Here is a 24,738-nt window from a genome sequence, read left to right as displayed (position 1 = left end):
AACCTCCAGTAGTTAGTAGTCCAGTGCTAACCTCCAGTAGTTAGTAGTCCAGTGCTAACCTCCAGTAGTTAGTAGTCCAGTGCTAACCTCCAGTAGTTGGTAGTCCAGTGCTAACCTCCAGTAGTTTGTAGTCCAGTGCTAACCTCCAGTAGTTAGTAGTCCAGTGCTAACCTCCAGTAGTTAGTAGTCCAGTGCTAACCTCCAGTAGTTAGTCGTCCAGTGCTAACCTCCAGTAGTTAGTAGTCCAGTGCTAACCTCCAGTAGTTAGTAGTCCAGTGCTAACCTCCATTAGTTAGTAGTCCAGTGCTAACCTCCAGTAGTTAGTAGTCCAGTGCTAACCTCCTAGAGGTAGTCCAGTACTAATCTCCAGTAGTTGGTAGTCCAGTGCTAACCCCCTAGAGGTAGTCCAGTACTAATCTCCAGTAATTAGTAGTCCAGTGCTAACCTCCAGTAGTTAGTAGTCCAGTGCTAACCTCCTAGAGGTACTCCAGTACTAATCTCCAGTAGTTGGTAGTCCAGTGCTAACCCCCTAGAGGTAGTCCAGTACGAATCTCCAGTAGTTGGTAGTCCAGTGCTAACCTCCAGTAGTTAGTAGTCCAGTACTAACTTCCAGTAGTTAGTAGTCCAGTGCTAACCTCCTAGAGGTAGTCCAGTACTAATCTCCAGTAGTTGGTAGTCCAGAGCTAACCTCCAGTAGTTAGTAGTTCAGTGCTAACTTCCAGTAGTTAGTAGTCCAGTGCTAACTCCCTTGAGGTAGTCCAGTGCTAACCTTCAGTAGTTAGTAGTCCAGTGCTAATCTCCAGTAGTTAGTAGTCCAGTGCTAACCTCCAGTAGTTAGTAGTCCAGTGCTAACCTCCAGTAGTTAGTAGTCCAGTGCTAACCTCCAGTAGTTAGTAGTCCAGTGCTAACCTCCAGTAGTTAGTAGTCCAGTGCTAACCTCCTATAGGTACTCCAGTACTAATCTCCAGTAGTTGGTAGTCCAGTGCTAACCCCCTAGAGGTAGTCCAGTACGAATCTCCAGTAGTTGGTAGTCCAGTGCTAACCTCCATTAGTTAGTTGTCCAGTACTAACCTCCAGTAGTTAGTAGTCCGGTGCTAACCTCCTAGAGGTAGTCCAGTACGAATCTCCAGTAGTTGGTAGTCCAGTGCTAACCCCCTCGAGGTAGTCCAGTGCTAACCTCCAGTAGTTAGTCATCCAGTGCTAACCTCCAGTAGTTAGTAGTCCAGTGCTAACCTCCAGTAGTTAGTAGTCCAGTGCTAACCTCCAGTAGTTGGTAGTCCAGTGCTAACCCCCTAGAGGTAGTCCAGTGCTAACCTCCAGTAGTTAGTAGTCCAGTGCTAACCTCCAGTAGTTAGTAGTCCAGTGCTAACCCCCTGGAGGTAGCCCATTGCTAACCTCCAGTAGTTAGTAGTCCAGTGCTAACCTCCAGTAGTTGGTAGTCCAGTGCTAACCTCCAGTAGTTGGTAGTCCAGTGCTAACCTCCAGTAGTTGGTAGTCCAGTGCTAACCTCCAGTAGTTAGTAGTCCAGTGCTAACATCCAGTAGTTAGTAGTCCAGTGCTAACCTCCTAGAGGTAGTCCAGTACTAATCTCGAGTAGTTAGTAGTCCAGTGCTAACCTCCAGTAGTTAGTAGTCCAGTGCTAACCTCCTAGAGGTACTCCAGTACTGATCTCCAGTAGTTGGTAGTCCGGTGCTAACCCCCTAGAGGTAGTCCAGTACTAACCCCCTAGAGGTAGTCCAGTACGAATCTCCAGTAGTTGGTAGTCCAGTGCTAACCTCCAGTAGTTAGTAGTCCAGGACTAACATCCAGTAGTTAGTAGTCCAGTGCTAACCTCCTAGAGGTAGTCCAGTACTAATCTCCAGTAGTTAGTAGTCCAGTGCTAACCTCCAGTAGTTAGTAGTCCAGTGCTAATCTCCAGTAGTTAGTAGTCCATTGCTAAACTCCAGTAGTTAGTTGTCCAGTGCTAACCTCCAGTAGTTTGTAGTCCAGTGCTAACCCCCTAGAGGTAGTCCAGCACTAATCTCCAGTAGTTGGTAGTCCAGTGCTAACCTCCAGTAGTTGGTAGTCCAGTGCTAACCTCCAGTAGTTAGTAGTCCAGTGCTAACCTCCAGTAGTTAGTAGTCCAGTGCTAACCTCCTAGAGGTACTCCAGTACTAATCTCCAGTAGTTGGTAGTCCAGTGCTAACCCCCTAGAGGTAGTCCAGTATGAATCTCCAGTAGTTGGTAGTCCAGTACTAACATCCAGTAGTTAGTAGTCCGGTGCTAATCTCCTAGAGGTAGTCCAGTACTAATCTCCAGTAGTTGGTAGTCCAGTGCTAACCCCCTCGAGGTAGTCCAGTGCTAACCTCCAGTAGTTAGTCATCCAGTGCTAACCTCCAGTAGTTAGTAGTCCAGTGCTAACCTCCTAGAGGTAGTCCAGTACTAATCTCCAGTAGTTGGTAGTCCAGTGCTAACCTCCAGTAGTTAGTAGTCCAGTGCTAACCTCCAGTAGTTAGTAGTCCAGTGCTAACCTCCAGTAGTTAGTAGTCCAGTGCTAACCTCCAGTAGTTGGTAGTCCAGTGCTAACCTCCTAAAGGTAGTCCAGTGCTAACCTCCAGTAGTTAGTAGTCCAGTGCTAACCTCCAGTAGTTGGTTGTCCAGTGCTAACCCCCTAGAGGTAGTCCAGTGCTAACCTCCAGTAGTTAGTAGTCCAGTGCTAACCTCCAGTAGTTAGTAGTCCAGTGCTAACCCCCTTGAGGTAGTCCAGTGCTAACCTCCAGTAGTTAGTAGTCCAGTGCTAACCCCCTTGAGGTAGTCCAGTGCTAACCTCCAGTAGTTAGTAGTCCAGTGCTAACCCTCTAGAGGTAGTCCAGTAGTTAGTAGTCCAGTGCTAACCCCCTAGAGGTAGTCCAGTTGTAATCTCCAGTGGTAGTCCAGTGGTAATCTCCAGTACTAATCCCCCGTCGTAATCTCTAGTCTTAATCTCCAGTACCAGTCCCACTAGTCATGTTGCACCAGGGTCTTTTTTTTAATCTCCTTTTCCATCAAAGCTTTTATACTCCAGACACATGCCATCTTAAATCTCTCTCTATATGCAAACTAGATACATATATCACAGCCCGACAAAGTACATTTAACACTGGCCTCTACAATAATATCCTATGCATTATTTATTGTGTGTGTGCGTGTCTGTGTGGTGCATATGTGTGTGCTTGTAGTGACTGTTTCTCATAAAACCAGTTTTAACTTTGTAAGTAGTCACACCAAATCTTCATTAATGAAATGTGTCCGGATTTAATTCTCAGGTCATTGTACTTTAGAAAAATATAAAACACAAAATATGTTGCTGTAGTTTGTCCATAAATCATAATGATTTATTACGTAAAAAGTGTCTGGGTACATGTCTCATTACCGTAAAAACTCCAATCAGTTTTTCGACAGAATGCATCGTGTAAGTAAAACTGTCTGCATTCTGTCTGCCCCCAGGGGGCAGGATGGAGTTTGGGAAAGCCTGATCTAGAGGAGTTGTCCTTAGATGAGCACAAGTTCATTTATTTGCTTTTATGCCTTCAGAATGAGGTTCTTATTCTCAAACACTCCCTTTACCCCACTTGACTTTCTCACATTATGGCAAAAAAATTATAATTGGGACAAAGTTAGAACTATTACCTTGCCAACATGGGGGCATGAATGGGCTTTAGTGATGTGGCCAATTGTTTACTGACTCCTTTTGTTTGCAGATTTAGCTAAGGGCTTCTCATTACCAAAATGGGAACCTTAATATCGGTAATGCTAATTCTAATGTATAGACAATGGGTGTTCTGTGCTGGTAACTTCAATTATTTACTAGGACCACTGCTTTTACTGGTTTGTATAGATGATTTGTAAAACAGTTCAATTGAGTACAGGCTTAACTGAATGAACAACATAGACAGATGCAGTGTGGAATTGTATTAAATAGTTTAGGGTATGGCAAGTGAGATAACATGGGTAAATTGACATGTAAATAGATCCCAAGGTTTAAATCCATTTGTTGACAGGAAAGTCATAATTGTATGAGTTAGCCCGTAGGTTAAACAGCAAGCGTGAGGAATGTGCGTTCTTGTGCCGCGCTTATAGGCTACAAGGTAAATAGGTGAATGACGTTCCACACATGGCAAATAAGAATGTGGAGAAGAACGAGACGCTATACTGATATGTTTGTTTTCATTCCCACTACGCCTGTATAATAGGAACCAGAGAGAATTATGTTATGCTGCTTAATGAAGTTAAACAACCATTCAGACCAGTCTTCCTGATTTGAACGTATTATTTGACAGGGTTTGTCAAGAAATATGGGGTGTTTAAACCCCATTTAACTTACTTTAAGCCACAATCTGCAATTTGAGCAAAAAGCAACCCTGCCACTTAAATTAGGATATGCCCCATTTTGACATGTGTACCTGTTTTAGCACTTACTTATACTGTTGTTTGATATCATAAGCCAGTTTTTGGTCCTTATCTCACATATTTAGATACTGTTGCTGTATATGACAACTGAAATGCTGAATTGTTTCAATGAGCACTTTGACTCATCTAGTAAGCTGTCTGATTCGGTGTCCTCTGTCTCTGTACAACCCTGTGTGGATGAACCAGTGAGAGCTGGTCAAACTTTTAGCTCTTTGCCATTCTCAGTGCAGGTGGTACATAAAGCCCTGAAATCCTTAGATCAGAGAAAGCCTGCAGGTCCTGATCTTTTGGATCCCTGCTTTTTAAATCTGGCAGCTGATTTCATAGCTGAACCACTTATATATCTGTTCAATCTAACCCTGGAATGTCATGAAAATCTGGAAATCAGCATTTGTCCTACCACATCCAACACTTTTAAATAATTATAGGCCAATCTCAAAGCTGTCACCCCTGGTGAAAATACTTGAAACCCTTGTGAGTGAACAGCTAAAATAGTTTCTATTTACTAACTCTATTTTATCAATGTACCAATCGGGCTTCAGGAAGAAGCATAGCACAAACCATGATGGTTTTAAATGATATCACTGAAGCCCTTGATAAAAACAGCACTGTGTCTCACTTTTTATTGATCTCTCTAAGGCTTTTGATACAGTTGATCATGCTATACTAAGGCAGAGATTGTCAAGTGTAGGTCTTTCAGAGCATGCAGTTGCATGGTTTTCTAACTATCTGTCTGATATAACTGTGTACTCAATTTGATGGGCTTATGTCTGTTAAATTGTCTGTCTTTAATGGTGTGCCCCAATGCTCTGTACTTGGTCCTCTCTTATTCACTATTTATATAAATTATTTAGACAAAAATGTCCAAAATGCGCAACTTCATTTTTATGCTGATGATACTGTTATTTACTGTTGTGCCTCGTCTCTTACAAAAGCTTTCCAGAACTTGCAAACTGCTTTTTATACTGTTCAACACACATTGTGTCAATTGAAGCTTATCCTCAATACTGACAAAACTAAACTAATGGTGTTTTCTAAAGCAAGAAATAGACCTCTGACCTACTACCTGTCAGGGCAAGGATATTGAGGTTGTAACCTAATGTAAATAAATATATTGGAATTTTAATTGATGACGGCCTCTCTTTTAAATTGCATATTCAACAACTTACAAAAAAATGTAAGCAGAAATTGGGATTTTATTTTAGGAAAAAGGCCTGTTTTTCTTTTGAAGCCAGGAGGCGGCTAGTATCAGCTACATTCATGCCTTTACTAGACTATGGGGATATTTTATATATGAATGCTTACGCTCGGTGTTTGAGATCAATTGACACCCTTCACCATGGCACTTTGAGATGTATTTTAAACTGCAAAACCCTCACGCACCACTGCACTTTGTATACCAGGGTTGGCTGGCCTTCTCTAGTCACTCGTAGGCACAGTCACTGGTATACTTTTATTTACAAAGCCATTTTGGGTTTACTACCTTTTTATTTTGACATTTTTATTGTTCAGAAATGTGGTGGGTACTCTCTTCGTTCGCTGGCCTTTATCCTGCTAACTGTTCCAAATGTCCGAACTGAATTTGGTAAAAGGGCTTTTATGTACTCTGCACCATCGTCTTGGAACGTCTTACAAAATACTTTTAAACTGGAAGAACTTGTCCCGATTGGTATTTTTAAATCACTGATGAATGATCTTGAGACTGATTCCCTGAACTGTCAATGTTTTTAATTAGCTGTTTTTGATGTTGTTATACTCTTGTGAATTCTATGGTTTTTACGAGATTACTTGTCGTTTTTCATGTTGTATTTTTGTAATGACTTGGTGCTGCCTATCTTGGCCAGGACGCTCTTGAAAAAGAGATTTTAAATCTCAATGAGCCCTTCCTGGTTAAATTAAAATAAAATTAAAATAAATACTTTTAAGCATTTGCCCATAGGATCCCATTCAATCCAGAAATACATCTAAATTACCTTACATCCACATCATAGTACACCAATATTACCTTTAAAGACATTTAAAGATAATTTATTGCTTAAAAAAATGAATAACTTTGTTTTTGCGCTTAAGTTCACTTTTGACTCTTGAAAATACATGAATGTAGTTACAGTACTATACTGAAATAAGGGATATTTTAGTCAATTGCATTAAGAGCAGTACTTTTAGTATTATGCAAGTCTGATGTATTGGGTTTCTGAATCTCTAGAGATCAGTACAGTTTTTCAATGGCAAACTATGCAACTCTCTGGGCAGGTGAGATTTTGTCCCAAAGACAACTGTTAATTCATGTTGACTCTAGTATTCCTTCCATTTATTATGTGCATTAGCGACTCTCAACAAAAAATACGCCTAGCCAAGTGATCAGTTCTTCTCCCTACAGTTTCTCTTCCCTTTCTCTTATAAAATGTTGTTCCGACCACTCCCATTAGGCCTACAGAAATATAATGTATCTGATGGGATACACAAACAAAACTGTAGACAAGCTACATTCCTTGCCAAATCACAACAGCTTTATCACAAATTCAAAATGGACTGGTTGATTAATAAAAGTAGGGAAGTATGTGTTCCAACCACGAGCTGCAGTTTTGGAATAATAGATGTGGCTCGTCTATTTCAGGCTTTTTTGTGAACTGCTGTAGTGTGCCATTTAGAAAAGGTTACAGCCAACATAAACCTCGGCAGGTTCCAGACTGAAATTTGCAACAAAACCATTGTTTTGATGAAGGCAAATAGTGTATTTATTAGTCTAGTCTATATCAACTGCAGTCATTTCTATAATCAGTACCTTTGTTCTCCAACTGTTGCTGGCGATGATGTGTGGTAAATAATTAGAAATATGCTCCGTATCCCCTCTTACAGCGTTGTTGCGTTAGGTAGGTCTATTTGTAAATCATGTTGGCTTCGTGGTGGTGATTGAGGCCTTCTGGTGGTAGTTTTGTGATAACTTTTGTGGAGAACATTTTTTTCTTAAAATGTACCATTCAATTTTATTTTAACATTAACCCACCTTAAAAAATACATATTATCTTATCAATAAACACAATAATGATCAAATAAATAAGTACAGATCCTGTGAAAAATTACCCTTTTTTGGGGGGGGGGGGGGTCAAATGTGAGTTTTGTGAGACTGACCCGTGTGTGTAGCCGTCTCAAGTGACTTGGCTTAGCTATTCTCTTCAGTAAGAATGGATAACTGTCCCATACATTATGTCCACCACCAGTCCCACAGACCACCATTCTAGTTAGTTTAGTAGTCCATCGGCCTAGTTGTCCAGCAGCACAGAGCTCTCCAGTCTCCCTATGAAATATTGAATCACATCTGTGAGCCTGAAGCAAAGAGCAGGCCGTGTTCGTGTGAGAGCGCCCGTTTTCACCTAGGGTAATTTGAGTGAATGAGCAGCGATGGAGAGGAGGAGGAGTGAAAGAGACTGAAGAGTGAGACAGCAGAAAGCAGGAGGGAGAGAAAGAGAAACAGAGAGGAGTGGGAGAGAGAGAGCGAGATACAGAGGAAAGATGAGCAGGAGAATGGAGAGAGATGTGTTTGCTTGGGTGTCACTAGAGGACCAATTAGTCTCCAAGTCTTCTCTATGAATTAGTTTAGAGAACAGAAAGGTGTTTACTTCAACCCCACAAAGCTACTTTAGCTGGGATGCAGCTGTGACAGGAACCAACAAATTAAAAAGAGGAGAGCCTCAGAGGGATGGGGAGCGATGGATGGACCGATCGTTTCAACCCAAATAGAGGATGTCAAGAGAGAGATGCAGGTGTCTGATAGAAAGTGGTTTGTGGGTATTTACGGCGCTTTATCGCCCTGCACCTGCCCGTTTAGCAGAGTGAAATGTCACTCGTGATGTTACCAATTGGTTCTAACGCTCTCTCCCCCCTCCTCTCTCTCTCCCCCCTCCCCCCCCCTCCCTCTCTCCCCCCTCCTCTCTCTCTCCCCCCTCCTCTCTCTCTCCCCCCTTCTCTCTCTCTCCCCCCTCACTCTCTCCCCCCTCCCTCTCTCCCCCCTCCTCTCTCTCTCCCCCCTTCTCTCTCTCTCCCCCCTCCCTCTCTCCCCCCTCCTTCTCCCCCCCTCCTTCTCCCCCCCTCCTTCTCTCCCCCCTCCTTCTCTCCCCCTCTCCCCCCCCCCCCCCCCCTCTCCCCTCAACCCCCTTTCCTCTCCCTCCAGGCTACCGTATGCGTCTGGGCTCCAGTACAGACAAGAAGGACACAGGGCGGCTCCATGTGGACTTTGCCCAGGCCAGAGACGACTTGTATGAGTGGGAGTGTCGTCAGCGCCTGTATGCCAGAGAGGAGAGACACCGCAGGAGGATGGAGGAGGACCGTTTCAGACCCCCCTCCCCTCCACCCATCGTCCATTACTCAGACCACGAGTGTAGCCTGCTGGGCGACAAGATCAAAGGTGGGGCTACACACACAGTACACACTCACACAAAATAGAGATATAGAAATGTTTACACATTCACACAAAATAGAGATATAGAAACGTTTACACACACAGACAACACACAGTACAGAGAGAGACGCAGAGAATAAAAACACACGGACACACACAGAATACAAAACTCACACATTATCAATGTGGTGGAAATTATACCTTTAACTAATGAGGAGAGGCTAAATCAATAATCAATCAAGGTATTGCTTTTATTAAAAACCTATTATAATGAGGCTGGTTGACTCCGCCCACGCAGGTGAGATGGAGTGAGAGCCTCCTGTACAAAGAATACAGAATCATTTATATAGTCAAGCTACCCCATGCAAGCATCTGCAAAACACGTGACCCTATGTGTGTGTGAGGGGAGACAACTGGGTGAAAAGGTTGCCTCAGTCTGTTGCAACTGAGTGAGAGCAACAGGGGCCAGAATGACAGGAAGTCAATCCAGACATACTTCCTCTAACAGTAGCTCTACAGTTCCCCAAAGTTGGGCAAGCAAGCGCTTTTGACTGTCGGGCCAGATGATGTATGGTTGTACTGGTCACGCACGCACGCGCACGTGTATCTTTGGCCCAGAAACAGGTTCCAGACAGAACAATAGCTCTGTTACTGGTGTGCAGGATATAACCTTTAGTCTGTCTCCGATCAAGAGGAACCAGTCAGTTACTGTCAATCTTGGCTGAGTGGCCAGACATCATGGGTCATTCTACAGACAGTCAGGACAGGCCTCTATTAATGCACGCACACACTTTTCTATCCTATATATGTTAGTTTATATGACTATCTCAAACCCAAAGTCCAGGCTTAAACACAGATGTTTTAGTACACAAGCATTAGTAAGGTTTAACTTAGAAATGCTCTCACATCAAGCTGATCAACCGGTACACAATGTACAGTGTTCCACTGTGGTCCTCCTCTGGGTTTGATTTGGTTGACAAATCCTTCTAACACGGCAGAGCTTGATGTTGTCTATATGTCTGATGAATCTGTCTCTGGGTTTAAAGAAGCTGTAGACTCAAAAGCCCCATCTTCTCTGAGGCTTAAAGTGTGATTCTGTACTTTCTCAAAGGCAGATGAACTCATGGATACCATTTTTATGTTTCTGCGTGTATGAAGGAAGTTTGGTAGTTTCACGAGCCAATGCTAAGTACAAAAATGGCCCTTTAACCTGTTTGTGTGCATGCGTTCGTGCTTGTGTATTTATATGCTTAAAGATAGAGTGTAAAGCATGTCCCCACTGCAGAAGGACATAAATATCCCTCCCACAACTTGTTCAACTTAGACTTCTGAATGTGAGGATTCCAGTGGAAAGAAGCTCAACATCATGTTTTGTGAATTAGGTTAGTAGACAGGTAGCCTCACTGCCATCTTAACCCAAACACCTTGAGACGTTCTCCATTAACTGCTACACAGAGCAGTGGCCAAGTAATGAATGTGGCTTCTCTACTTTCAGTTTAGCTGAGAAGCTGCTAGATATGAAAATGAGCTGCCAGGTGGTAGTTTTAGTAACCACACATCTCTTCAACACATTCTTGTGCTTTTACTGTATGTGGGTTTTGTGAATCTTAGGGACCTCCTCAAAATTATATATGATGATGTATAGATGCATTGAAAGATGTGTTTTTCACTGTGTCCCAAATGGCACCCAATCCCTATATAGTGCACTACTTTAAACTAGAGCCCTGATCAAAAGTAGTGCACTATATAGGGGAAAGGGTGCCTTTTTGGATGCAACTTCCATACAGCAGATAAACTCTCATTTTGTCCAGATGTTATATTTTATTGGGCCCTGGTCATTGTCAGATATTGTGTGTGTATTGATAATGGACCTGTAGTTGGTAGGGAGGACTAGTGACTGTGGAGAGCCTGGAAACCTATATCTTTCTATAGATACAGATGAACACCTCAGGGACCTCTGGTTATGACACCTTAGGGGCTTCACCTTAAATTAATCAAAAGCCCTCTCGATCTTAGTGTGTGAACATGTACACAGAGTGGGCAAAACATTAAGAACACCTATTTCCATACAATAGACTGACCAGGTGAATCAAATCAAAGTTTATTTGTCACGTGCGCCAAATACAACAGGTGTAGGTAGACCTTACAGTGAAATGCTTACTTACAGGCTCTAACCAATAGTGCAAAAATTATTAGGTATTAGGTATTAGGTGAACAATAGATACGTAAAGAAATAAAAACAACAGTAAAAAGACAGTGAAAAACAGTAGCGAGGCTACATACAGGCTACATACAGACACCGATTAGTCAGGCTGATTGAGGTAGTATGTTCATATAGATATGGTTAAAGTGACTATGCATGATTGAGGTTGTATGTTCATATAGATATGGTTAAAGTGACTATGCATGATTGAGGTAGTATGTTCATATAGATATGGTTAAAGTGACTATGCATATATGATGAACAGAGAGTAGCAGAAGCGTAAAGAGGTGAATCCAGGTGAAAGATTTGATCCCTTATTGATATCACTTGTTAAATCCACTTCAATCAGTGTAGATGACAGGGAGGAGACCAGGTTAAAGAACGATTAAGCCTTGAGACAATTGAGACATTGGGTGAATGGGCAAGACAAAATATTGAAGTGCCTTTGAACAGGGTATGGTAGTAGGTGCCAGCCGCACCAGTTTGTGTCAAGAACAGCAACGCTGCTGGGTTTTTCACACTCAAATCAAATCAAATGTATTTATATAGCCCTTCGTACATCAGCTGATATCTCAAAGTGCTGTACAGAAACCCAGCCTAAAACCCCAAACTTCAAGCAATGCAGGTGTAGAACCACGGTGGCTAGGAAAACTCCCTAGAAAGGCCAAAACCTAGGAAGAAACCTAGAGAGGAACCAGGCTATGTGGGGTGGCCAGTCCTCTTCTGGCTGTGCCGGGTGGAGATTATAACAGAACATGGCCAAGATGTTCAAATGTTCATAAATGACCAGCATGGTCCAATAATAATAAGGCAGAACAGTTGAAACTGGAGCAGCAGCACGGCCAGGTGGACTGTGGACAGCAAGGAGTCATCATGCCAGGTAGTCCTGAGGCATGGTCCTAGGGCTCAGTTCCTCCGAGAGAGAGAAAGAGGGGATTAGAGAGAGCATACTTAAATTCACACAGGACACCGGATAGGACAGGAGAAGTACTCCAGATATAACAAACTGACCCTAGCCCCCCGACACAAACTACTGCAGCATAAATACTGGAGGCTGAGACAGGAGGGGTCAGGAGACACTGTGGCCCCATCTGATGATACCCCCGGACAGTGCCAAACAGGAAGGATATAACCCCACCCACTCAACCATTTGAGTGTATATCAAGAATGGTCCACCACCAAAAGGACATCCAGCCAACTTGACACAACTGTGGGAAGCATTGGGGTAAACATGGGCCAGTATCCCTGTGGAACACTTTTGACACCTTATCAAATCACATGGTTAGCAGATGTTATTGTGAGTTTAGGGAAATGCTTGTGCTTCTAGTTCCGACAGTGCAGCGATATTTTACAAGTAATCTTACAATTCCACAACGACATAATACACACAAGTCTAAGTAAAGGAATGGAATAAGAATGTATAAATATCTGGAAGAGCAATGACCGAGCGGCAAAGGCAAGATGCAATAGATGGTATAAAATACAATATATACATATAAGATGAGTAATGCAAGATATATAAACATTATTAAAGTGGCCAAGAATTTCAAGTATGGCTGTTAAACAGTCTGATGGCCTTGAGATGGAAGCTGTTTCTCCGTCACAGATTTGATGACCCTGTACTGACCTCGCCTTCTGGATGATAGCGGGTGAACAGGCAGTGGCTCTGGTGGTTGTTGTCCTTGATTATCTTTTTGGCCTTCCTGTGACATTGGGTGCTGTAGGTGTCCTGGAGGGCAGGTAGTTTGCCCCCGGTGATGCGTTGTGTAGACCGCACTACACTCTGGAGAGCCCTGCGGTTGTGGGCGGTGCAGTTGCCGTACCAGGTGGTGATACAGTCCGGCAGGATGCTCTCAATTGTGCATCTGTGAAAGTTTGAGGGTTTTAGGTGACAAGCCAAATTTCTTCAGCCTCCTGTGGTTGAATAGGCGCTGTTGCGCCTTCTTCACCACACCATCTGTGGCTGGACCATTTCATTTTGTCCGTGATGTGTACTCCGAGGAACTTGAAACTTTCCATCTTTTCCACTACTGTCCCGTAGATGTGCATTGGGGGGTGCACCCTTTGCTGTTTCCTGAAGTCCACGATCGTCTCCTTTGTTTTGTTGACCTTGAGTGAGAGGTTGTTTTCCTGACGCCACACTCCGAGTGCCCTCAACTCCTCCCTATAGGCTGTCTCGTAGTTGTTGGTAATCAAGCCTGCTATTGTTGAGTTGGAGGCGTGCATGGCCACGCAGTCATGGGTGAACAGGGAGTACAGGAGGGGGCTGAGAACGCACCGTTGTGGGGCCCCAGTGTTGAGAATCAGCGAAGTGGAATGTTGTTTCCTACCCTCACCACCTGCGTGCGGCCAGTCAGGAAGTCCAGGACCCAATTGCACAGGGCGGAATTGAGAGCCAGTGCCTCAAGCTTCATGATGAGTTTGGAGGGTACTATGGTATTGAATGCTGAGCTGTAGTCAATGAACAGCATTCTTACATAGGTATTCCTCTTGTCCAGATGGGATAGGGCAGTGTGAGGGCGATTGCATCATCTGTGGACCTATTGGGGCGGTACGCAAATTGAAGTGAGTCTAGGGTGACCGGTAAAGTGGAGGTGATATGATCCTTGACTAGTCTCTCAAAGCACTTCATGATGACAGAAGTGAGTGCTACGGGGCGGTAGTGATTTAGTTCAGTTACCTTTGCCTTCTTGGGTACAGGAACAATGGTGGCAATCTTGAAGCATGCGGGAACAGCAGACTGGGATATGGAGAGATTGAATACGGCCGTATACGCACCAGCCAGCTGGTCTGTGCATGCTCTGAGGACACGGCTAGGGATGTCTTGCGAGGGTTAACACGTTTAAATGTCTTTTAGAGTCCGTGCCCTGTTCTGAGGGCAAAAGGGGATGCAACTCAATATTAGGAAAGTGTTCCTAATGTTTTGTACACTCGGTGTATTTGGGTGATTGTGTGTGTTAGAGAGACCATAGAGAACAAAACCATCTTAGACGTTTCCACTTAATAACAGCACTTGCAATTGACCAGGGCAGGAATTTAATGAACTGACTAGTTGGAAAGGTGGCCACGTAACCGGTGTGGCTGAATTTCAAAGTATGTGGTGTCCATATCCAACAGAGCTTTCAACCGCAAGGGGGCCTTGCGTTTGCACTGCGTAACATCCGGCGCAACATAACGGATTGCTTATGAGTAATGTGAACGAGGACATCACCAGTGTCATTAACAATGAAAGTCAATAACACTCGTCTCTTCACATCTCCTTATCAGTCTACAACCCAAAACATGAATAATGCAAAACAACCACTGTTGTTCATACAAAGGCATTTGAAACATGATATTCACATCGCTACCATCCACTGCCCTCTAGTTAACATGCAGAGCAGACCTGGAGGAGAGCCAGAGCCTGTGGTGCCATTTAGAATACATTTTCGGGATTTTATTAAAGATATCACTATTTTCTCTCCTCCCTCTCCTTTCCTATCCTCCCTCCGTTTATCTCCTCTACTGCTATCAGCTTTGGGCTGAATGAATGAACTTGTTTCTCTAATGAGCTATGATGAAGGGGATGGCTGCCATCTTGTCGGCTCCTAACCAACAATGCTATTTTAGTTTTTTCGCATTGTTCGTAACTTGTTTTGTGCATAATGTTGCTGCTACCGTCTCTTATGACCGAAAAGGACATCAGAACTGCGATTACTCAACTCAGATTAGACAGATTAGCTAACATTAAATCGCTGGAAAATAAATGGGGCGAACTGAAAACACGTATATCCGACCAATGGGACAGTCAAAACTGTAATATCTTATGTTTCACCAAGTCGTGGCTGAACGATGACATTAAGAACATAGAGCTGGTGGGTTTTACACTCTATCGGCAGGCAGCCTCTGGTAAGACACGGGGCGGGGGCCTATGCATATATGTAAACAGCTTGTACACAATACCTAAGGAATTCTCGGTTTTGCTCACCTGAGGTAGGGTATCTTATGATAAGCTGTAGACCAAACGATCTACCTACAGTTTTCATCTGTATTTTTCGTAGCTGTCTACATACCACCACAGACCGATGCTGGCACTAAGACCGCACTCAATGAGCTGGATAAGGCCATAAGCAAACAGGAAAACACTCATCCAGAGGCAGCGCTCCTAGTGGCCGGGGACTTTAATGCAGGGAAACTTACATCCGTTTTACCTACTTTCTATCAGCATGTTAAATGTGCAACCAGAGGGAAAGGAACTCTGGACCACCTATACTCCACACACAGAGATGCGTACAAAGCTTGCCCTCACCCTCCATTTGGCAAATCTGACCGTAATTATATCCTCCTGATAACTGCTTACAAGCAAAAAGTTAAGCAGGAAGCACCAGTGACTCAGTCTATTAAAAAAAGTGTCAGATAAAGCAGATGCTAAGTTACAGGACTGTTTTGCTAACACAGACTGGAATATGTTTCCAGGATTCTTCCGATGGCATTGAGGAGTATCCCACATCAGTCACTGGTTTAATCAAAAAGTGCATCGAGGACGTCATCCCCACAGTGACTGTACGTACATACCCCAACCAGAAACCATCGATTACAAGTAACATTCGCGCTAAGCTAAAGGTTTGAGCTGCCGCTTTCAAGGAGTGGGACTCTAACCCGGAAGCTTATAAGAAATTCCGCTATGCCCTCTGATGAACCATCAAACAGGCAAAGCCTCAATACAGGACTAAGCGCTTGAAACTATTACAGACTACAAAGGGAAGCACGGCCGAGAGCTGCCCATTGACACGAGCCTACCAGACGAGCTAAATAACTTCTATGCTTGCTTCGAGGCAAGAAACACTGAAACATGCATGTGAGCATCAGCTGTTCCAGATGACTGTGATCACGCTCTCCGCAGCCGATGTAAGACCTTTAAACTGGTCATCATTCACAAGGCCGCAGGGCCAGACGGATTATGTGTACTCCGGACGTGTACTCCGAGCATCCGCTGACAAACTGGCAAGTGTCTTCACTGACATTTTCAACCTCTCCCGGTCTGAGTCTGTAATACCAACATGTTTCAAGCAGACCACCGTAGTCCCTATGGCCAAGAACACTAAGGTAACCTACCTAAATGACTACCGACCCGTAGCACTCACGTCTGTAGCCATGTAATGCTTTGAAAAGTTGGTCATGGCTTACATTAACACCATTATCCCAGAAACCCTACATCCAATTAGCATACCGCACCAACATATCCACAGATTGTGCAATCTCTATTGCACTCGACACTTTCACACCTGGACAAAAGGAACACCTATGTGAGAATGCTATTCATTGACTACAGCTCAGGGTTCAACACCATTGTGCCCTCAGCTCATCACTAATCTAAGGGTAGGTAACAATACATTCACCACGCTGATCCTCAACACAGGGGCCCCTCGGGTGTGTGCTCAGTCCCCTCCTGTACTCCCCTGGGAATAAACACCTCCCTCTGCAACTGGATCCTGGACTTCCTGACAACCTCCCCCAGGTGGTAAGGGTAGGTAACAATACATCCACCACGCTGATCCTCAACACAGGGGCCCCTCGGGTGTGTGCTCAGTCCCCTCCTGTACTCCCTGTTTACTCATAACTGCACAGCCAGGCACGACTCCAACACCATCAATAAGTTTGCTGATGACACAACAGTGGTATGCCTGATCACCGACAATGATGAGACAGCCTATAGGGAGGAGGTCAGAGACCTGACCGTGTGGTGCAAGGACAACAGCCTCTCCCTCAGCGTGATCAAGACAAAGGAGATGATTGTGGACTGCAGGAAAAGGAGGACAGAGCACGCCCCCATTCTTGTCGACGGGGCTGTAATGGAGCAGGTTGAGAGCTTCAAGTTCCTTGGCGTCCACATCACCAACAAGCTAACAAGGTCCAAGACAGTCGTGAAGCGGGCATGACAAAACCTATTCCCCCTCAGGAGACTGAAAAGATTTGGCATGCGTCCTCAAAAGATTAACAAGACATTTGTGAAGTGGTTGAAAAATGAGTTTTAATGACTCCAACATAAGTGTATGTAAACTTCAGACTTCAACTGTATTTACCAGGCGGTGTCATAGGAAGACCCTAAAAATTGTCCAAGACTCCTGCTACCGCATGGCAAGCGGTACCGGAGCTCCAAGTGTAGGTCCAAGTTGCTTCTACAGCTTCTACCCCCAAGCCATAAGACTTAAGACTATTTGTGTCGCCCCCCTCTCCTCTGTGCTGCTGCTACTCCATTATCTATGCATAGTCACTTTATTAATTCTACCTACATGTACATATTACCTCAATTACCTTGACACCTGTGCCCCGGCACATTGACTCTGTACCGGTACCCCGTTTATGTAGCTTCGCTATTGTTATTTACTGCTGCTCTTTAATTTGATATTCTTATCTCTTTCTTTCTTAAAACTGCGTTGTCAGTTAATGTCTACTAAGTAAGCATTTTACTGTTGTGTTCGGCGCATGTGACAAATACAATTTGATTTGAAATGAGTTGTTCGCCAAAATGTGTGACTTTCTGCTTCTGCCATTTCTGTATCGCCTTTCCTCTCAGTTCTCCATCAGGCCATGATAAATAGGACAGAAGAACTTTCATACCATAGAGATCCTATTGAATTCATTGTTATTTCATTCATAAATGTATGTTCTAATTCCTACCTATGTTTCAAACCATAAATGCATTTATTTTCGCCGCTAGTTGTAACCTTACCCCAAACAAACCACTGACCTTAACCTTAAGTCTTACCTTAACCCTCTCCTCAGATGAGGCAGCGTTTGCGGCGGCGGTGCACGTGCTGCTGACCTGGGTGGAACGCGGTGAGGTGAACCGTCGTAACGCCAACAACTTCTACTCAATGATCCAGTCGTCCAACAGCCACATCCGCCAGCTGATGAGTCAGAAGGCCGCCCACGAGAAGGAGTTGGAGGTGGCCAAGGACAAGTTCAAGACCGCCCTGTCTGGCATCCTGGCACAATGTGAGTACACACCAGGCTGACACACACACAGGACCCACAACAGGGTAAGGGTCAACATAAAACCACTTGTGGCATTCCCTTTGAAGCAACGTCACATTGTCCCTCTAAACGTTCTCAACCCTCAAGTGATTTTCATGTCACAAGTTCACAAGTTCCAGGTCAGTGCTCCATACATGATGGACCAAATACCCAGGGACATGGAACAGAGATGGTCTTTTCTGCAAACACACTCACACGCATGCATGGCTGCACACAAACAGAGGATAGCACTTCTGAAGACCCACTCTATGGGATGACTCTTTGTAGGAGTAGATTTGGGGCAGTTTGCCTTGTAAAGGCCAGTGATGGCAGCAATAACATTGAACAGGTTATTTAGGGAGCTGTTAGCTACCTCTCTTAGACCATCATCATTAGGCCCAGAGTGGCCACTTTTCTCTCTCCATTTCCCATCTATCTTCTCTTTCTTCCTGTCTCTGTCTCTCATAGTAATTAACACCTGTCTGAGGAGAGCAACTGTCAGCCGATTCACTAATGAGGCTTTTAGGTACTGGTGCTGATCTCACTGTAGACCCCTGTAAAGCTGACCCTGCATCAGTCAGAACTATTAGACTACCAGGGTCTGCCAGAGACATCCACATAGTACCAGGGTCTGCCAGAGACATTCACATAGTACCAGGGTCTGCCAGAGACATTCACATAGTACCAGGGTCTGCCAGAGACATTCACATAGTACCAGGGTCTGCCAGAGACATTCACATAGTACCAGGGTCTGCCATAGACATTCACATAGTACCAGGGTCTGCCATAGACATTCACATAGTACCAGGGTCTGCCAGAGACATTCACATAATATCATCCACAAAGTCCCAGTGCATATCCCATTCCTATTCCCATGTTGAGTTCCAACTAGGGAACTCCTGTGTCATGTTGCCTCTCTGTTTAGCTTGAGGCCGGAAATACCCAGGGGCATGTTGGTAATCTACAGACGTAACTCTTGTCTGTCAGCTTTTCAGCTTTACCTCCTGTTCATTTTTCCAAAGGGAAAATACATAGTTTTATTAACCTGCTTCAACTTGTGCTGTGACAGCCTCTCTGTATCTCACAGCTGTGACGTGCCTGACACTAAGAATCAAGATATAACACAGCTGTCATATACTCACATACACCTGTGGGGAATAGAGAGATAAACGTCTGAGGTTGCAGGAAACCTGTGATGGGTGGCGCTACCTTGCAAAAGGACAATTTGAAGTCACTCAAGTGATAATTGAATGGCAATGACCTGTCATTGGGCCTTTGTGAAATATTGATAGCATATACAGTAACTTTTTATGTACTAAGTACTCTTTTTATTGTAGGATTCATGAAAACTCAGCTTCAATGACACTTGAATATGATTGATGCTAGGGCTGTTGCGGTGACCGTATTATCGCCACACCAGCGGTCACAAGTCGTGAAGGCAGTCAAATGCCCCGTGATTGTTTAGTCACGGTAATTAGGCTTCTCCAAGCTTCTGATGCTGCCGATGGTCCTTAGTAGCCTACCAAACTTGCTAACTGCCTGGTACTCAGCACTCTATTGTTCCACTAATCACTCTGACATCAATGTAATTGAAAATCTAATCAAACACTTCATGAGAGCCCATGAGCTCATGTTGTGCAACATTTCTATAGGCTATGCAATTGAGTGAGAATACAGAGTGATTTCCTCTATTAAAAAGAGGATCCCATCAGCTTTCTATAGGCTAGGCCTACTATATTTCTCAACTTTCCTAATATTAAGCACATTGCTTATCTTTACAACAGGACAGTGGTAGAAAAAGTACCCAATTGTCATACTTCAGGACAAGTGAAGATGGCTTAATAGAAAATGAAAAAAATGTAAGTCACCCAGTAAATTCTACTTGAGTAAAAGTATTTGGTTTAAAATACACTTTATCAAAAGTAAGTGGAATTGTTGAAATATACTTTAGTATCAAAAGTAAAATAATAAATCATATCATCCTTATATTAAGCAAACCAGACGGCACCATTTTCTTGTTTTTTAAATTTACGGATAGCCAGAGGCGCACTCCAACATTCAGACATAATTTACAAAGGAATTGTGTGTTTATTGAGTCCACCAGATCAGAGGCAGTAGGGATGACCAGGGATGTTCTGTTGATAAGTGCGTGAATTGGACCACTTTTCTGTCCTGCTAAGAAAACGTAAGGAGTACTTTTGGGTGTCAAGGAAAATGTATGGAATAAAAGGTATAGTAGTTTCTTAAGGAATGTAGTGACGTAAAAGTAGTCAAATATAAATAGTAAAGTACATATACCCCCCAAAAAAGCGACTTAAGTACTTTAAAGTATTTTTACTTAAGTACTTTACAAATAGCCTAATATTTCATGAACATTTTAAGATAAACACGTGATGGAGAGCCTTGCGAGTACGCAGCACTCGGGTAGAAGGGCACAACGCAGCACTCCGGGCCAAGGGCAGAACAGCCACTGGCCGCAAAAGGCATAGATTTTTTTAGGGTGCATTACGGCCACACAAAGGGGATGCCGCCGTGAAATTTGAGGCATTATTAAGTGCTTGTCAAATTGTGAATGAGAGACTGATGAAGTGTGTACATCCTGCGCAAAAAAAGAAAGCAGAGCTCATGCTTTTCAAGCGACTCAAATCATCATTAGTCGCATCATGCAGCCTTACAATGTATTACAAATCTAAACATGTAGCCCAACGTTTGTAGAACTAAAGTTACATTAATAACTCTAAATTAAGCATATAGGAGTACCTATTTATTTTGTTCAACGCTCAACACAGAATAGCAGCATGTGGCACTCCCTCAAATCATTTGGAGAAAATATCCTTTCTATTATATTCAGCTTTGTTCAATTGTCTTAAGTTTAAGGTCAGCGTATTATATAATATAAAATAATGCCACAGAATTCTAAGCAAATCTTGTCTGCTAAATGAAGTAGTGTAGCCCACAGCCATTTGGCATAGCCAGATCTAACATAAGGACAACTCATAATATTCTATTCTGTTTTTCTGAAATAGACTTATTGTGAAGGTGTAGGCTATATTACATAGATGTATTAGTCTTTTTAAAAGTACATGTTCCAAAGATATGCATTTGTGGCTTGTAGGTTATGTGTGGAAACCAGGAGATGCTGAATGTGTTTGTTAATTAACGGTCAATTACTGTGAGACCAACCAGTTATTTGCTTGACAATCACTGGCTGACAATATTTTGTGACCCTAATTAACACCAACATAATCGCCAGACAGACGGACACAACAAATGCCACAGATAACACACACAACAAAGAAACACCTATGATTGAACAACTCTTTAACCACTTGATACACTTGCTATTGTATACATCTTGTGTGTTGAACTAGTATTTAGGATCAATGTTTTTTGATGATACAGAAGGTAAGTTTGTTTTTGGCCCCATAAGAACAGTATATTGGGCTGTATGTAGAAATAGTCCACTGTGATAGGTTCCCCAATGGTTGTGTTACCTGGTTAAAGCACCAGTTAGAGGTTAGCTCCCCACAAACTCCTCTGGTTAACTTTAGGCTGTATTGGTCTGTGGACAGCTCATCTGAAGGAACCCACTCAGCCATAGAATCAAAGTAAGTAACACCTCTCTACATGAAAACAACTGGGTCTGAAGGAAGAAATTAATTCAGTCATATTGATGATTGAAAAGCCAAAAGGGGAAATGTAGAGCTGATCTGATTCACAACTGCCAGCATGCATGTATGAGTTCAGATATCTTTGGTGATACACCACTTACAGTAGTGTGCATACTAAGTACCATGTTAGTATGGATATTGGGATATACCACATAATCGGTTCCTGTTTATACAGTAATACAAATATTGGAAAGAGCAAAGTGGGTCTTCCCCCCCCACCCCCCTCTCTCTCTCTCCATCTCTCTCGCTCTGTTTATCGTTGTCTTTTAAAGGCCACCATCCTCCATCACAACAATCCACACAAACACTTAGTTGTATTCATGAGTTCGTTTTTCTCTGCAGTTCCACACATACAAATGTAAACACAGGGGTTGGTGTCCCGGGAGACAGGTTCACACTGTCGTTCTGTCAACTAAAGGTGTCCCGGGAGACAGGTTCACACTGTCGTTCTGTCAACTAAAGGTGTCCCGGGAGACAGGTTCACACTGTCGTTCTGTCAACAAAAGCCACATCCATATTTTCACAGGCTTTTTCTACATTATGAGTTGTTGAATAGTTTTATATCGCTGTGTTATGTGTGAGTACTCTGTCTGGACAATCTGTGATTATGTGATGCTGCATTATATCAACAGGTAGGTAAACGGGTCATTCTGACGCACACACACACACACTAATTATGAGAAATGAAAAGTTAGCACAGTCTCACAATCTTTTGTCTATTGAATCCTTTCTCCCTGCTCTGGGTTCACACACACAGGTGTTTTGGTAACTAATCTGGGGGTGGTTAAGACGAGGTCTAGCTGTCAATCGCAGGTGTGGTTAGGATGGAGTGATGAACAGAAGTGTGTTCCAGCAGCTCTCCTCCTCCAACCTTGAGCTCTGAATCATAGTTGCTCACCCTCTCACTCTTTCATAATCTCGCTCTTCTCTTCCTCAGGGATTAGACCACCCACCATCTCTCTCATCCCCAAGACTCTAGATTACCTCTTTCAAATCTGATTAGATTTCAGGGTCTTTATTATTGAGTGGTCGTTAGAGATACCTCCTCTCTAAAGATATACAGTGACACTGAGCTCAGCACTCCTATCTAACCCACAGTGAGGAGAGCCAAGTCGGTCCCAAATGGCACCCTGCTCCCTATATAGTGCACTACTGTACTTTAGACCAGAGCCCTATGGGCACTATATAGAGAATATGATCTAATTTGACACGCAGCCCCACTCTCAGATAGAAACAGGCTTTTCCTTCATTAGGTCTGAGCTCTACACTCTTTACACAAAGGCAGCCTTTGATTATGGCATTCCAAGCATCTGAGAGTCGATGAAGGTGAGATGTTGTGGTCATTAAAAACAGGAGATGTTTGAGAGGAAAAGAGGGTTTCAGTTAGAGGGAGATACTTTGATCTCTTTATAAGATGGCCTCTCTCTGTCATCACTCTTAGAGAATTCCCTTGTTCTACTGTCAGGCTCTCTTGAGAGTCTATGTCCCTGTGGAGGATAGGAGGAGGTGGTGTGTTTGTGTGTGCCTTCCCATTGTCTGGGGGGGTGAGAGGGGAGCAGGAGCCTGCTGGTTGCGGTCTGGTCCTCCTGTAGCTTTCAGCACCGTCTTGTGTTTTAGGACAGGTGCTCTGTGGTCACCTTGAGATATGGTGGGTTCCTTCTCCACCCCATCCCACCTCCCCCACTCTAGACACTGACCCAGAACAGACTGTACTATAGAGCAGAATAGAACATTGAAAACACATCAACATGAACATACAGTGAAGTGCCTTCCTACCTGATTCCACTTTCTCACTCCTCTGCTCCTTCCCACCCGCCCCCTCTCTCCCTGCATCCCCTGCCACAGTTGAGCAGATTGTGTCTGTATTCCACGCTGCTTCCAAACAAAAGGCATGGGACCATTTCTCCAAAGCTCAACGCAAGAACCTGGACATGTGGCGCAAGCAAGCAGAGGTTGGTCCTTTACTTTTTCTACAATTATTCACATCTTCTATTAATTTGGTGAAGTGCAGTATAGTCTACATATTATTGTGTCCTTTATGTGAACATTATGTGAGCATCCCCATCTCCAGTATTCCGGATTCTAACTACTTTTTATGGAATTCATGGTGTTGTCTTGGCAGGATGATTTGTGTTAAACAGTGTTAAAGTTAACACCAGCTTTAAAACTACACTCAGCATGATCCTAAAACGGACCTTAATATAAATGGGAAAAGGGAACCTTGTTGTATTCCTCTAGTAGTATCAAGGAACTGAGATGGTAGAACATCAACATTATGTACTAGCCTAAGAGGTCAAGTAAATGCTATAGCTAGGCTGAATGCTAGGCTACACCCAGGCTCTCTACTTAGTTCAGTCCCAGAGTGGGTGCTCCGGTCAGGTCCAGGTCCCGGCCACTCCAGCCCGGTGAGTGCTCAGTCTCACTGCCAGAAACAGGTAACTCACCCTTTAAGTCAACCACAGTACCCTGGACTGGTCTCTGTGCAGATCACTTCATCATACATGTATACTCTCTATCTGTTATTACTGACTGTGCTTTCTTCCAATAGAGAACAAATAACCAACTTTCAGTTTTTGTTTGGTGTAAAATCGAGGTCATGCTCCATGTTGAGATACACAGGTATTAGCTAATGAAACCTGGCAAGATTTGTTCTCTATTTTGTTCAGTACTTCCTGTCCAACAACCGCTGCATTAATTACCTCAAACATGTTTTCCTCTTTAATGGAGGGTGCTCAAGTGTGGCGCTGCTGTCATTTTAAGGCCAAACGGGTAAGTTTGATCTGGGTACAAATCTCTGAGGGTGTTAGTGTGTAAAAAAGCAGATTTGGTATGTAATTAACTGAATAATCTCTGTATCATAGCAACACTGAAACAGTCACCATGGATCGCAGGCTGGAGATGGTTTATCTTTCCTTTGCAGAGCCTAGTGCTGGAGATAGATTACAAACTAGTGGAACACATTCATTATAAACTCTTCATGCAGTTTGCCTGTGAAAGGCATTCTGTAAAGTGAGAAGAATTTGTATTTGTACAGAGTCATA

The 24,738-nt window shown here is 43.5% G+C and overlaps 1 protein-coding gene across 7 annotated transcripts in view; it reads left to right on the top strand.

Moving 5' to 3' along the window:
- LOC110488996 (ecto-NOX disulfide-thiol exchanger 2) overlaps positions 1-24,738 on the top strand; it is a 296,941-nt gene that overhangs the window by 241,974 nt on the left and 30,229 nt on the right. For 5 of the 7 annotated variants that reach the window (XM_090198591.1, XM_090198593.1, XM_090198592.1 and 2 more), the window contains 3 exons: positions 8,600-8,833; positions 17,796-18,008; positions 23,543-23,649. In XM_090198591.1, the coding sequence (XP_090054717.1) occupies positions 8,600-8,833; positions 17,796-18,008; positions 23,543-23,649 (554 nt within the window). The remainder of the gene's footprint in view (positions 1-8,599; positions 8,834-17,795; positions 18,009-23,542; positions 23,650-24,738) is intronic. The other 2 variants (XR_016486333.1, XR_016486332.1) reach the window with 1 other exon arrangement.

Source organism: Oncorhynchus mykiss, chromosome 14 (assembly GCF_057628025.1).
Source record: "Oncorhynchus mykiss isolate SJ-2025 chromosome 14, ASM5762802v1, whole genome shotgun sequence".
In the NCBI taxonomy this organism is placed as follows: Eukaryota; Metazoa; Chordata; class Actinopteri; order Salmoniformes; family Salmonidae; genus Oncorhynchus; species Oncorhynchus mykiss.
Note: the sequence above shows the minus strand (reverse complement) of the source record. Positions and strands in the feature narration are given on the sequence as shown.